Raw genomic sequence first — 14,453 nt, 5'->3', positions numbered from 1 at the left:
TGAGATCAAACGACCGACCTTTGTGTTTTTGAGAGATTTCAAATCAAAAGTACTGAAAAATGATCAACTTTGAGACGTAATAAAAACAAAAATGTCCATATGTTCTTGCCAGGACTGACTCGGCTGTGTTCAGGACATCTGTGACGACAGAAATGAAGTTTGGCCTTGACAATCACTTCTGTGTTTTAAAACGTAATACTGGCGTAAACGTTGTTACGTTTCAGTTCTAAGCTGTTGGAGCTTCCTCCTGTTGGCAGTACTTTGTTTATAAAGTCATGAAAACTGTGATTTTGAGGAGTTTTAGGGGAAGCAGTGAACAAATGATGAACCTCTCTGACCCGAGCGTTTTAGAGTCCACACTTTTCCTGACTTGTGTGTGAGATCATGTGACGGCAGCGACATCAGCTCAAGGAAACAAAATGGAGGCTTTGTCCTCGTCGTCTTATTGTCCTCACGACTCCTCACACACCTGGAAAAGGCAGCTGCAGCAGCGATAGCAATTTGGAGATGAAAGCTATCAAAGTTTGTGTTTTTGAGAAGTCAAAAGTCCCAAAAATTAACAACTTTGAGACATAAGAAAAATGTAAATATGTTCTTGCCAGGACTGACTCAGCTGCGGTACAGTGACGACGACCGTACCGCAAATCCTTGACGATCACTTCTGTGTTTTAAAAGATAAAACTGACATAAACGTTGTTACGTTTCAGTTCTAAGCTGTTAGAGCTTCCTCCTGTTGGCAGCACTTTGTTTACGAAGTCATGAAAACTGTGACTTTTGTGGAGTTTTTGGGGAAGCAGTGAACAAATGATAAACCTCTCTGACCCGAGCGTTTTAGAGTCCACTTTGTCCCGTTTTGTTTGAAATCTTCAGAGCTTGGCTTTAGTTTGCTGTGGTTTCCTTTTGTAGAACTTTCTGAAAAACAGAGAAACCGTTGAATAAAGATGTTGGGAAACAGGAAACGACAGATATCTGGACACAATCATGTTGGTTTGACGTTAAGAAAGCACTTTAAAGAGAGAGAGAATGTACTTCCTGTGTGCAGTGATCCTTCGCCGTGTTCATGCGGCGCCGAAACGTTTGTCTGTTGAACAGCGAACGCCGCGCTTCATGTTTTCGTTTGTGAGTGAACATCTTTGAGCGGGCAGATTGGCTTTGGACGCGGCAACAATGGATCCACTTTTGGTGACGCTCCAGATCCGGGATTTGTGCCACGAGATGATTATCGCCTTGTAGTCAGTAATTATAAAGCAAAAATTAAATGAAGAAAGAAAGTTTTTTGAATAAGCTCTCAGATGCCAACTTGAAAGGGAAGTGTGAGTTTGAAAGTTTGCCTTAAAGTCGGTCGTGAAGCGTTGACCTTTTCTGAGCCACAGACGCGCTTTAATTTACACTGTAGTTAATATTTAAATGAGGAGGAAAAGGCAAGTGACGCAGGTTTACTGTAACCATTCATCAGATCATGATTATACAATCATCAAGCTAAAAATAAAAGAAACTTACTTACACAGAGAAATGTATTGATAAGTGCCGCTCGCGGAATCGGTGGTTTGAGTGGGCCGCGTTTGGACGCTCAGCCGTGGACATCTTCACACCCACGCCACTTTTATTTCCTTTTTTTCTGTATATTCTCTTCTGCCAGTTTCTCAATTACCGAGTGCGTGGGCCGTTGAAAACGGGGGCGGAGAGAGAGTTGGCTCCGGAAACGTCCTCCATCAGCCCACACACACACTGATTCTGTGTGATGATAGAAATCTATTTAATTATGTGGTCGTAGGCAGGTTTTTGAGAGGAGAGGTGTTCACATGTACCTGAGCACGCGTTTCATCAGCGCTGCTGCCAGCGCTCACTGGATATTTAAGTCCGATCCGTCTTTTTATTTAGGCCGGCGGTGAACACGCACACACACACGTGTGATGTCCTAGTTTACCGTCGCTGTGCTTCAGAGACGAGCTGCATGGTGGTGGAGGTGTGATCCATTTTGTGGATCAGACACAAGACAAAAGACTCAGGAAGTTCTCAGAAGTTTAGAACATCCTTATTTAAATCAAACTAGGTGTCACGAAAGAGTGCAGCAGTTCCCTGACCTCACTCATCAGTCTTCACTTTTATTCCTTAAAGCGGAACTAGACCGGAAGTTCCAATTAAGGCTGTTTTTTTAGTGTGTATCTGCGTCATTACCTTGTTTATGAAGCCCTGAAGGTTCTAAACAAACAGTTCAGCCACTGCTGAGAACGCTGTGTTTTATTGTAATCTCGGGCTCAGCGAGATCTCTGAAAAAACCCGGTCCGGTTACGTAAAGCGGTTCTCCTGATCCTCCTGCTCCGGGCACTAGTCCGGGCACATCCGGTTGTGTCTTCTGACTCTGGGTCTGACTCCGGGTCAAAGGTCGTCAAAGGGACTGCGGCGGGGAGTCGTGAAGAAGCTATTTTTAAACACTGTTAAAACAATGTTTTGATAATGAGGAGCAGTGCATCCACCGTTCCAGAGGGGGGAGCTGTGCTTCTGAGAGAGGGTGTGCTGAATATGTCACTTCCGGGTACTGGCCAATCACAAGACACTCTGTCTTCTGGGTGTGAGATTTATGTCGGAAATGTCACGACTGAGGAGAGCGTCAGTAAGGAGAGATTTCTATCGGCTCGTTTACAGCAACTAGGAGGTTTTTGAGCATAAAAACAAGTTAATGTATGTAAGTAGACCTCCATAACTAACATATATGTGCAACAGGACCACTCTATGTGACCTTTAATCATCTCATTTTGGCTCGCTCCATCCACGTTTCACCTTAGGGGAGGCTGTTGCATTGAGAGTTTTACCTCATTTTCGGCTCAACTCATCAGTTCATAATAACGGCAAATACGAGTTGAGTCAATATTTCAATGTTTCGTCTGAAAAAAGCTAAGATATCAGTCAATTTTCTCTTAGTTTTACAAGATCAGATGAGGAAAAATTTGTTTTATTAACATTTTCCCTTCCCTCAAATATATATAATACATTTAAAAAATTGGCGGACCGTGGTGTCCTGCAGTGAGTTTGTCTTTGTGCGACGATGCTACATCATGTTTGTGTTTGCTCATTACGTTGTGAGACTTTAATCACGTCTGTGGGGAGGGAGTGGTTTATAGAGACGTATGAGGAAGACTCAAACTCTAAATAAACATCTGCAATGACACATATATATAAATGTATATGTATGTGTGTGTGTGTGTGTGTGTGTGTGTAGATAAATAACAAACAAGTCCAATCCTCAGTTTAAAAGCAGCTGCTGCATCTCTCTGCTCTGTCAGCCCACGTCCACTTTTGGAAAAGCCTCAACACCGACCTCTGCAATCCTGCTTCCTCAATAACCTCCTCGTCCTCACACCCCCGCTCTGCCACATCATCCACAGTGGTTTGTTCCGTCGCTACGCCGATGACACCCGACTCTTTCATACACACTAACCTGATCTGTAACAAACAGACATTTCAAAAAGCGCTGGGGTTAGGTTTACATCTGTAAAGACGATCAATGACTTTCTTTAAAGACAATATCTATAAAGACGATGCACAGAGTACTTTGTTTCCATGTCTCTGTGAAAATGGGGAAGGCGGGGCTTATGAGTGATGTGACATCCAGCCACCAGGGGGCACATGTTTGAGCAGCTGTCGTTTATTTACACCGACATGAAGATGTCAAGGGCTGAGAGACGTTCAGTTCAGCAGTGACATCATTATTATTGATATTGTTGATAATTTTATTAATGGTGACCAGTGTGTGTGTGTGTGTGTGTGTGTGTGTGTGTACTTATGTAACAAGGAAGAAGAAGAGCAGAGTCTCTCCATCGTTTTCATGGCTCTTCAGAGAATTTCAAAAGGAAAACACTTGAGCAGCAGATAATTAAAACCTGAGAGGAGACAACACGTCCTACACAGGTGTGTGTGTGCGTGTGTGTGTGTAAAAATGTGTTTTTTTTACACTATTGACATGTTTTTGTACGACGACAACAGTGTTCTGTAAAATAAGTCATTTTCTACTTAGATCATAGCATTTTGTAACAATCTCTAGGAACGTAAGTAAAATAAAATATATCATTAGTAACATAACAAACAGACATTTCTGTGACATTATTTGGGGAATTTAAGTCATTTCTACTTAGATTATAGCATTTAAATAGGATTTTATAACATTTTACAGTCACATAAGCGTTTTGTTGTCGTGGCAAACGTTACAAACGTTACACTGTAACAACACGAGCACAGTGATTCTGCTCAGGATGATGGTGACAGGAGTTTTTCATAACGCCCCGTGTGTGTGTGTGTGTGAGACTGGAGGGGCTCTCCATTCATTTTAATGGTGTCAGCCTCCTCCTCCTCCTCCTCCTCCTCCTCCTCCTCCTCCTCCTCCTCCTCCTCGTCCTCGGCTCCTGTGACAGCTTTCATGTGACAGGACCTCGCTCAAACAGGCCATTGGTGAAACCATAATTAGTTCAAATGTTGGAGCTGGTGAAATATTGATGACCGGGGACGAGACGCGAGCAGGGAGGACGACATTTCACATCATCTGTGTGTGTGTGTGTGTGTGTGTGTGTGTGCGCGTGCGTGCGTGCGTGTGTGTGTTTAAAGGACAGCTGGTGCTGCTGCTGCTGCTGTGCAGTTCCCTCCACCACCAACACCAGTCTCTGGTGTCCACCAGGACATCAGGACATCAGGGGACGTGTTTGCAGAAATAAACCAGGCCAGTAAAGGGACTAATTCCAGAGGCCGGGCTCTTCAGTTGGGGGACATGTAGGGGGGACATGTAGGGGGACATATGTCCACGTGAAAGAATAAACCACACACCTCAGCAACTGCGTCCACACAGAAACGTAAAGCTCAGCATGAGGACAGAGGCTAATATATGCTCCTGCCAATCATTGTGTATAATTGCAGTGGCATGTTGTAATGGCAGAGCAGGCAGCGCAGTCACTGTGGCCCCGCGGCTCTGTCTCAGCTGCTCAGGTGCTCACACACACTCACACACACACACTCACATACACTCACACACTCAGGTCCTCGCAGGCTTTTCCATCAGCTCCTGATTTTTCAAGAGAGACCTCTCAGACAGGAATGACAATGGACTTTCAATGGCTTATAATTATGCCACTTTTCCTGCACAGTGTCGAGGGCATCATTTGCATTCACACTCGTCTGGTGTGAGAGCAGCAGCGCGCACACACACACACACACACACACACACTCTCCACATCAACTTTCACCACATTTCTACACAGACGTCTCACAGTGTCCTCAGGCTGGTCATTACATGGATCATGTCCAGAGTCCTGGTCATGGACAGCTTTGTCCTCTCTTCAAGGTCATTCTTAGCGCTGCTGCTGCTGCTGATTCTGCTGCTGCTGATGATTCTGCTGATGATTCTGCGTCGTCGTGGTCTTGTTTGCGTTTGTGAAGAATTCCTGTACAAACAGAGACACCGATGCTCTCCTGTCCTCTCGTGTCCTCCGCTGTCCTCTGCTGCTGCTGCTCAAGGACAGTTGTAATACTGCCATCTAGTGGTGGTGATGCAGCGTGACAGCTGTGGTTGTGTCTTCATGATGAAGATGGTTTTTGTGTCTGAATTTTATCCACATTTCCTCACATTAGTTAAACAGTCTGTTAAGTTTATTCAGTTTTATTGAGTTTGCAAAACAAACTTTTATCATCTCAAAACATCCAAGACTTCTCTCTGGTCCTGGTCTTGTTGTTTCTCTGGTCCTGGTCTTGCAGATGTGGTCTTGTTGGTGTTTGGTCCTGGTCTTGTTTCTCTGGTCCTGGTCTTGTTGTTTCTCTGGTCCTGGTCTTGCTGATGTGGTCTTGTTGGTGTTTGGTCCTGGTCTTGTTGGTGTGGTCTTGTTGTTGTTCTGGTCTTGTTGTTGTTCTGGTCCTGGCCTTGTTGCCGTGGTCTTGTCTCCCCTCAGCTTCATGTGTGTGCTCTGTAATAATCACAGCTTGGACGGTGTTTTCCGTTCTCATGGCTCTTGATTCAGGGATTTGTTGGGACCTGGTTTCAGATGGTCTCTGCAGATTTGGTCGTGTTCTCTGCAGACCCAGTCTTGGTCTCTGCAGACCCGGTCTTGGTCTCTTGTTCTTGTTCAGCTGGAGGAGGAGGCTGAAAATAAATCATCACACTCCCACACCAACGCCAGAGAAAGTCCAGATGGTTGAGTCTTCACTGAATTTCCCCATTGTCTTCACGTCTAAAATTAGAAAGTCCTTTTTGTGAAAACGCTGCGTCTGCTCTGAGGAGGGGAGAGTGTGTGTGGGGGGGGGGGGGGGCACTTAATTATCAGGAAGTGGATTTATGTTCAGCATCAACGCTGCTGAGAGTGTCGAGTCCAGAGATGAACCTTGAAATCCCCTGGAGGTTTTATAGGTGACAGCTTTCACCGTCAAACTGCGTCTCGGGAGCTTTTTTCTTCTTCTTTTCTTCAGGAGGAGGAGACACAAAAAAGCCCTGGAGGTGTTTCAGCCACTGAAGAACCAAGATTACACTGGGATTAAAAAGGAAAAGAAAAGTCTAAATGTGTTTAATTCCATTAAGTCTATTACAGCTCCTTAATGTGATCATGGCTGCTTATTAGTGTGAACGCATCAGTTGATCAGTGAGAGCACGTTCACACGTTCACGCGCAGCAAAACAACCAATCTGTGCGCAATTTAGACAACAATTCCCTTTGTCTGCATGAGGTTCAGTGTTTCAGAGCTTTAACATCAGAATATACTCAACCAAATCTGACGTGTATGGAAAGAACGAGTGGAAACTGACAAATATAAGGTTTATATATATATATATATACACAGTATATGAGCTTCAACTGCTCTTTTCAGAAAATAAACCAGGATTTTTTTTATTTCTTTTAATCGCAGTGACAGCTATTTAAATTCAGTTAATTTAATCAAAAACAGCTTCTTCTTTTTTGTCGTCATTCATTTAGAATATTGGAGGAATTTGAACCATAACATTTGATGCGTTTTCTAAAGAATTAAAACCAGTTTTCTGTGATTTTCCACATTCTTAAATGTGAATATTTTCTGCTTTCTTTGCTCCTTAAAACAAACAAAAACAAGACATTTAAGAACATTGTTATTTCCAGGTTTGACAAACACTGATCAACATTTTATGGACCAAACCAGATTTATTTTGAAAATAATGGTTAGTTGCAGCCCTTTTGGAACATTAGTACGAACCGTAACACGTCAATGAATACCAACAATAACACTGTGAATGATGATCATTTGTCGTTACAGGTGTGATCTGCCGTTTAAACACAAACACAGAAACCTCAGCGGCGATTGAAGATTCAAACGAGACACGTGAGGTGCGTAAAAATCACGTTTACACCTTTATTTGGGCTCCCAGTACACACACACACACATCCAGGATATGTTGATGAGTACAGTCTGCTTTAGATCAGGAGAAGTCGACACTTCGTCCTTATTTACATGGTTTCATAGTTTCATCACATGTAGTATATTTGAAGAGCGATTGACGAGGTACAATCACGAGGCCCTTTTGCATTTTTAGACGTTTTTCTTCTTTTTTTAAAACACTTTGAAATGCACTTTCACAGCAGATGTAACGTAAACTCCGTCTGTAGCTCGCTCGTGAGTCCACACGGTGAGTTCAGGTGCACTTCCCCAATAAAGACAGCGAATAAGACAGCAAATGGAATCTCACATGTTTCAGTTTCTCTTGTTTTTGAAAAATAAGCAGACCGTGTATTTTCTGGTACGTCTCCACAGACACAAACCCAAACAGAGGAAGATTCGTTCTCATATCAAAAAAGTTCAAGACCTGAGATTCTTAGTGGAACATAATGTCTTAACATACAAAATAATAATAATAATAATATAATAACTGTAAACTGTCACAGCAGCTGCGAACACTAGCCATGTCGTCCCTTTTGTGACCGAAAACATGCACGTTAAAAATCATTCGCTCGCGTTAAAATGTTTTTAAAACTCCAGCCGCGCTCTTTGAAACATCTCATGGTTCCTTTTTATTTGCAAGCTAGTAGCCGACGACCCCGCGCGCGTCGCTTTCTACGAGGATCGTCTGCGATCAGTGAGAGGGGAATTCCGATAACTTAAGACAAATAAAATCTTTTTTTTTCTTCCTTTTTTTAAAAAATCTATTGAACATGATAATACCTTTTTATTGTGGCCGCACGCTGCGACTCTACGAGGTTACAAGCTCATTCCTTGGGCACTTAGTAAAGAGTCCAGCATGTCAAAAGTGTCTTTGTAGTCCGTGTGTTGGCCGTTGGCCGTCAGCGTGCCGTTGGTGCCGTCGTGGCCGTGGTGCTCCATCATCCTGGGACCTCCCTCTGAGGGATAGTGACTTCCTTTGGAGCTCCTGCTGCTCTTGGTCGGGTGGTGGTGGTGATGGTGGTTGTTGGCGTCAGAGTGCGGCCTCTTGCGCGACGAGCCGGACGAGCTCCCGTCGGCGCAGAGGCCGGCGGGAGCTCGTATGGAGAGGGCGGTGCCGTCGACGGCGACTCTGCTGTTCCCGCTCAGGGAGTACGAGTGTCCGTGTTTCGTGTGGCGGTGGCCGCCGCCGCCGTGCTCCTTGTGCTTGTCCTTGCCGCTCGGCTCGGAACCGCCGCGTCGATCCGACGACACTTTGATCCTCATCTTGAGCTCCTCGCTGGTGGCCGAGCCGTTCTCGGCGAAGGACGGCGGCAGGCGAGACTTTTTGGAGCTGGACTTCTCCCTCCGGCCGTCGCCCTGCTGCGGCTGCGAGCGTTTCTTGTGGTGGTGGGAGGAGACGGCGGGAGGAGGCGTGTACACGTCTGCGCCCGGCTCCTCCTTCACGCCGTTCTGCAACGTCACGTCCACCGCGTGTTTCTCTCTGTACTTTTCCAAAGTCAAGACTTTGTGCGAGACTTTGGCTGCGATCTGCTGTTGTTTACTCCCAGAGCCACCGCCAGAGCCGCCGCCCGCAGCTTTGTGTTCGTGTTTGACCACAGTGAAGTCTGAGTGAGGAGGCTGGGAGAACGGGTCGCCGAGCGGCTGGTACGAGGCGTACGTGGCGGCGATGTGGTTCAGTAAGGGCATGTCCGAAGAGTCCGATGAGGGGAAGAAAGAGTTGCCGACACCAGGAAGGCCGTCTAAAGACGTGCCCTGGTAGGCACTGTCCACGCCCGAGCCGTCCGTCTTTGGCTTCTTTGCTGCTTGAATGGCCTGAAACACAAAACTCAACATGACTCCACCAATCACAGGCCAGCGCGACAGGACACGTGACACGTGTGGATGACGTACCCTCCAGTTTCGTATCCTCTTCAGTCTGCTGGGCGTCTTCTCCAGGATCTGAAGAAACTCGTGCGTGAGCTCTGAGAACAGACACGCCGCTCGTGTTAGGTGAGATCCATTTCATTTGAAATGTTTTTAAAAGTGTGATCGTCATTACCGCTTAGAAACAATCAGCTCATTCATTACACCGACGTGTTTCACCACTAAAACGTCAGTGTAATTAATGTGCTGCAGTATTAATGTAGAGCTGTGTGCGGTGAGTGATGTTTGAAGATGAGTCACTGAACAAAGGCCTGTTTAACTGTGTGATATCTTTAGAATGCGTGTGTGTAGCTTTAGCTCAATGTTAAACAACATTTTCTGACTGACTTGTGATGCTTTGTAAACCACTCACTCTCCCACACCAAAGCCCAGAGAGAAAATCAGTGATTTTAACATCACAGCACACAGGAGTTCACAGGAGTTGTTGATCCACTGCTGCCTCCATCACTAAGTTCACATGTACTTTATGAATTCTGTGTTTGAAATTCTTTGTGTCACCGAGTTAAATCTGAACAAAGTGACCACACGAGGCAGCAGTAGACCAGCAGCTCCTGTGTCCCTGTGAGCTAAAATCACTGGTTTTCTCTATGGGCTTCGGTGTGGGAGAGTGAGTGGTTTACAAACTCCAGTTTCCTGTTGTTAAAGTCTGTCTAACAGTGAGATTAAGAAGTCAACGTGTTCTTAAGATATCGTAGATTTCATCTGGTAAAGATTTTATAGTGCAAGTCTCTTGTAATGTGGCTAAAAATTGTTTTTCCTCGCTGGCAGCCATGACACATGCAGTAAAATCAATGTTCCTAATGCGTCAGACACGTTGAAGATGAGATGAATCGTGCTTTTGTCTTTTTAAAAAAAAAACACAGCTCAGGGTTCTCTCACCGTCCAGCAGCTGCAGCGTCACCGTGTCGTCCACGTACTCCCACCAGTGTTTGCCGTCTGTGGACACAGGAATCTCCCAGTTGGACCACTTACAGGCCAGATGGATGCAGACACACGCCACCACTGTGGGTCTGTGCTGCAGGCAGAAGGTGGTGAGGTGCAAACTGCAGGAGACAACAAACACAGCACAAACACAACAACCGTTTAACTCTTCACGTTTCACTTCACTACACAACTCTGTCTCTAATTCAAGTACAGTCATCAGCCACAGAACTAAACAGGTACATGTGTGTGTCGGGGTCTGGAGGTTTGTAGGAGTTTTTGCCTAAATTCACGGTAGCTTTTTAAAAAAAAAATGCTATAAACAACAAAGTGTTAATGAAATGTTCATTACAGAAGAAAATCCTCCACTAAATTCACTCTCAGTTTGCTGAGTCACTGTTAGATCTTCTGTGGTGGGGAGGGAAAAAAGTGCAAAAATATAATTGTTTTTTTTATAAAGAAGTGTAAACTATACTTACCAAAACGCTCTATAAGTTTAAGAATCTTTAGTGGCAATCTATATTCAGGCTACCATTTGAGTGTTTTTAGACATATGCACTCCGTACCAAACAACCGTGAGAGGTAAACAGCACCACTACACTCCCTCTCTGTGCCAACACTGAGCCCCGAGTACAATACACCGCACACTGCAGCCGGGCCGGTACTGCCACCCCCCCACCACGCACACACACGCACACAAACAAACAAACAAACAAACACACACACACACACAGACAGAGGGAGGGGGTTCCCAGGACCCGGGTGCAAACAGGGCGTTGGACACAGGAAGGGTGACCCTGCAGGACAGGAAGCTATAGTGTGCCATTACAGTGCAGGAATGGGAACAGGATAATAACCTGTTGGTAGCCATGAAATAGGAAGTCTGTGCCAAATCCTTGCTTGCTGCAGAATGAAGAAGAAAAAATGATTTTAGTGCTAATTCAAGTCTCATTCGTGTACATTTAACCATCTCTTTAAATAGTCAGTGTAGAGATGAAAAGATCGATTCTTCCAATGATCAGAAAATGTGGTAAAAAATAATATTAACTTCTAAAAAAACATGCTTTAGAATAAGAAAAGAAAAGAAGTGGTCGTACCTCGCACTAGCTGGGAACATTTCACAACATCAGTGTGAGGATGATCAATTGTTATTTCAAAACCTGAAATGAACACGGTGAAGGACAGGGATCAAACCTTTGTTTGCTAATATGATTCATATGATATTGCAGTATTGCATTTTCCTCAATGAAATAAAAGCAATATAATCACCATGTTACATGCAGCATAATCACTCACACGTACATAAATACTCATAATCGGCTGATTCCAAAGATAAAAGAGTAAAGAGTTGAATTCCAGGACTCACCCAGTGTTTGTAGCACGATAGTTTCCAGTGCTACCAGCTCCTGTGACAGCTGCAGGAATGTCTGGAGGAAAAAAATGACAAGGTTTCAAATTTGCTTCAAACCACTCAAAATACAGAAAGCCTTCAAAATAAAAGCCCCAGCACCCTTACAATTTTGCAGTTTACCAGCTACAACACATATTTTTCCCCCTCCGTGCTTTAGTAAAAACACCCCGACGCTGGTATAAAACGCAGCGTCCCCGTCTTTTCCTCACTTACGTTGCTCTTGGTGTCGAGCGCGGGATCTTGCGGGTTAATGCAGGCGTGGGCGATTTTAATGACGTGCTCCAGCTTCCTGGGCTGCTCTTCAACTTTAGCTGCCAGGAACAACGTGGTCTGTGAAATGACCTGAGAACAAAAACAACAAACTCTCACCACCGCCGTCTCCACCAGTAATAACACAGCGCGTCTCAGAATGCTGCCGCGATACTTACATTCCTATGGAATTTGCTGAAGGAGTGGATCATATAAAACCTGTGCATATAAACTATAGCAGTGTTGATGATGAGTTGAGAGCTGAGGTCACAGTTAAGGCAGAATACGAAACGTGAGGACAAACACGCGATGTTCTGAATGATGAATAATGAGCAGTTAAATCAGAGGCAGAGAACACGTGAACATTATCTCTATACATCTGTTCTCAGGAAGGAGCTACAGAGCAATTTATTCAGAAACATCATCTCCAGGGTCTGTATTTTGGCTGTTTTTGTGTCATCAAAAAGGTTAAAGACACATTTCCACACCTATGGACGCCCAACAAACCTTAAATTATTGAATGCCCTCTCTTGGTTACGAATCATTTGCCATTTTAATCATCGATTGGTCAGTTTCAGTGTTTTTATTAAGAATTAGAACTTTTTCAGCTTCTTAAACGTGAACATTTTCTGGTTTCTTTGCTTCGTGTAACAAAGTAATCATTAAAAACGGAATTGTTTTGGTTTGGAAAAAAGACATTTGAGAAACGTTAATCAATACTTTCTAACGATTACTTCGCAGATTAATCGATTATGATGAACAGCTAACACCCTTTGATATTTTTGAAAGACTTATCTGGTAGCACTTTATATTTCAGTAAAGTAACAACGTGGTAATACCCAGCTAATTACTCAAAATGAGAATTACTGAAAAAATCTGTAGCCGACTTTACTCTGTGTATTTTTACATTGGTGATAAAGGTTTCTCAGGTGGTGCTTGGTATAAAGAGTTTGAGAACCACTGCAGTATTATGGTCTACTGTAGTGTATGTGTATAGAACATGGCTATTTATAAAGCTAACGGCATGTTGCTTCACGGAAAAGTCAAGAACTCATTTAGACTTAAACACTACTCTTACTCACGTACTGCGATTAAATGGAGCCACTATCACGCATATACATTTGTTTAAGACTCCAACCGTTTTATTTTTATTTTATTTTTTTTACATCTGAGCAAAAATCACAACGTTTTAAATAAAAATAGCTTGTGGTTCTCTGGTGTTATGGTCACCTTCTGCTCATGTGTGTGCGACATAATTCATCGACATGAACAAAGCAGAATCATTACTATATTATAGTGTTGTATTCTTCTTAACAGTAATTCTGGCATTGACTCAAATTGGAACCATTTATATAATGATGTAATGTTATTGTGTCATCATTTTCTGCTTTTAACTGCAGCCCATTTACTGATCTGTTTATTATATTGTATAGGATGTATTGTACGTATACACGATAGTTGCTCGTTTGTTGTATATTAGGTTTCACCGTACATTAGGTTAGTGGTAAAATGTATTAGTATTAGTGGTGTTATTATACAATAAGATTAAATGACAAAGAGCTACGAGAAAAGCTTGGTTAATTAGCATGGAGCTAGTTAGCAAAACGTGTGTCCCATTAAATAACTGCCAGCGCAACATCGGTCACTAATGTTTGATCGAACCGTGCAATAATCGACATAAAGTGGAGTAAGGACTTTAAATTGAAGCGTAACGCCGGTATCGGTTATCTCCGATCGCCGGTATCGTTAGACTTTGATGAAAGCTAACAATAGACAAAACAACGGCTCAGCTAACAGCAGCTAGCAGGCCTCAGCGCAGCTAACGGCTAAAACGTTATGATAACATATCGAGTGCATGTGTGTCGCTGTGTGTTTCTTAGTGTGTGTGAATGTGTGCGGACTTCATATAACAAACACATCCATCGATCTGCTTAAAGAGTAAAAAAAACAAGTGTAACGAGAGCCGCTACTGTGCGCTAACGCTAACCGCAGCTAGCCACCTCCTCCTCGCTTCATAAAGGATACACGTTGAGTCTCTGGCCCATGTCCTGGACGAGGTTGGCGGCCTGCTGGCGGTACGACAGCTCTTTGTCCGCCTCGATCCCACAGCGTCGGGACGGCGTGTTGTCGAGCTGCTCCCGGGAGAAGAGCCATTTGGTGGAGGGTCCCCGGTGCACCGCCATGACGCTCCCGCAGCAGCTAAGCCCGACGCCGTTAGCATCGGGGGGAAGCGGGGCTGCTGTCACTACCCGATTTGTACTGCGCATGTGCGAAGTATGACCACTTCCTGTTTAAACAACTTACGACAGATTTTAAAATAAACATTACGTTACATTTATTTCTCACTGACTATATTTTATTGGAACAATACGCGTTTTGTTTTTACATTTTGTTTTATTAGTTATTCTTATCAGACAAATACATATTTTTATGATATATTTCATTTAGTAGTTCGTGTTAAATAAAATCAACTAAATTACAACTTCTTGTTTTTTATTGTAGTAGTGTAACCGGTCGTTCTGTAACTTCAATAAAATATAATTTTCTATCTAATCGGACTTTCTATC

General features: G+C 43.7%; 1 protein-coding gene across 1 annotated transcript; it reads right to left on the bottom strand.

Moving 5' to 3' along the window:
* Positions 1-7,340: 7,340 nt before the first annotated feature.
* Positions 7,341-14,091, bottom strand: LOC310942855 (uncharacterized protein). The gene is made up of 9 exons (XM_083908298.1): positions 13,912-14,091; positions 12,066-12,147; positions 11,851-11,979; positions 11,593-11,653; positions 11,324-11,386; positions 11,084-11,129; positions 10,185-10,348; positions 9,273-9,343; positions 7,341-9,194 (listed from the first exon to the last, which is right to left on the bottom strand). The coding sequence occupies exons 1-9, from the start codon at positions 14,067-14,069 to the stop codon at positions 8,199-8,201; spliced, it is 1,770 nt and encodes a 589-aa protein (XP_083764424.1). The 5' UTR covers positions 14,070-14,091; the 3' UTR covers positions 7,341-8,198.
* Positions 14,092-14,453: the final 362 nt, after the last annotated feature.

The sequence above is a fragment of the Microchirus variegatus genome (assembly GCF_963457635.1).
Source record: "Microchirus variegatus genome assembly, chromosome: 22".
Classification (NCBI taxonomy): Eukaryota; Metazoa; Chordata; class Actinopteri; order Pleuronectiformes; family Soleidae; genus Microchirus; species Microchirus variegatus.
The sequence above is the reverse complement of the archived record's forward strand: the minus strand, read 5'-3'. Positions and strand labels throughout refer to the sequence as shown.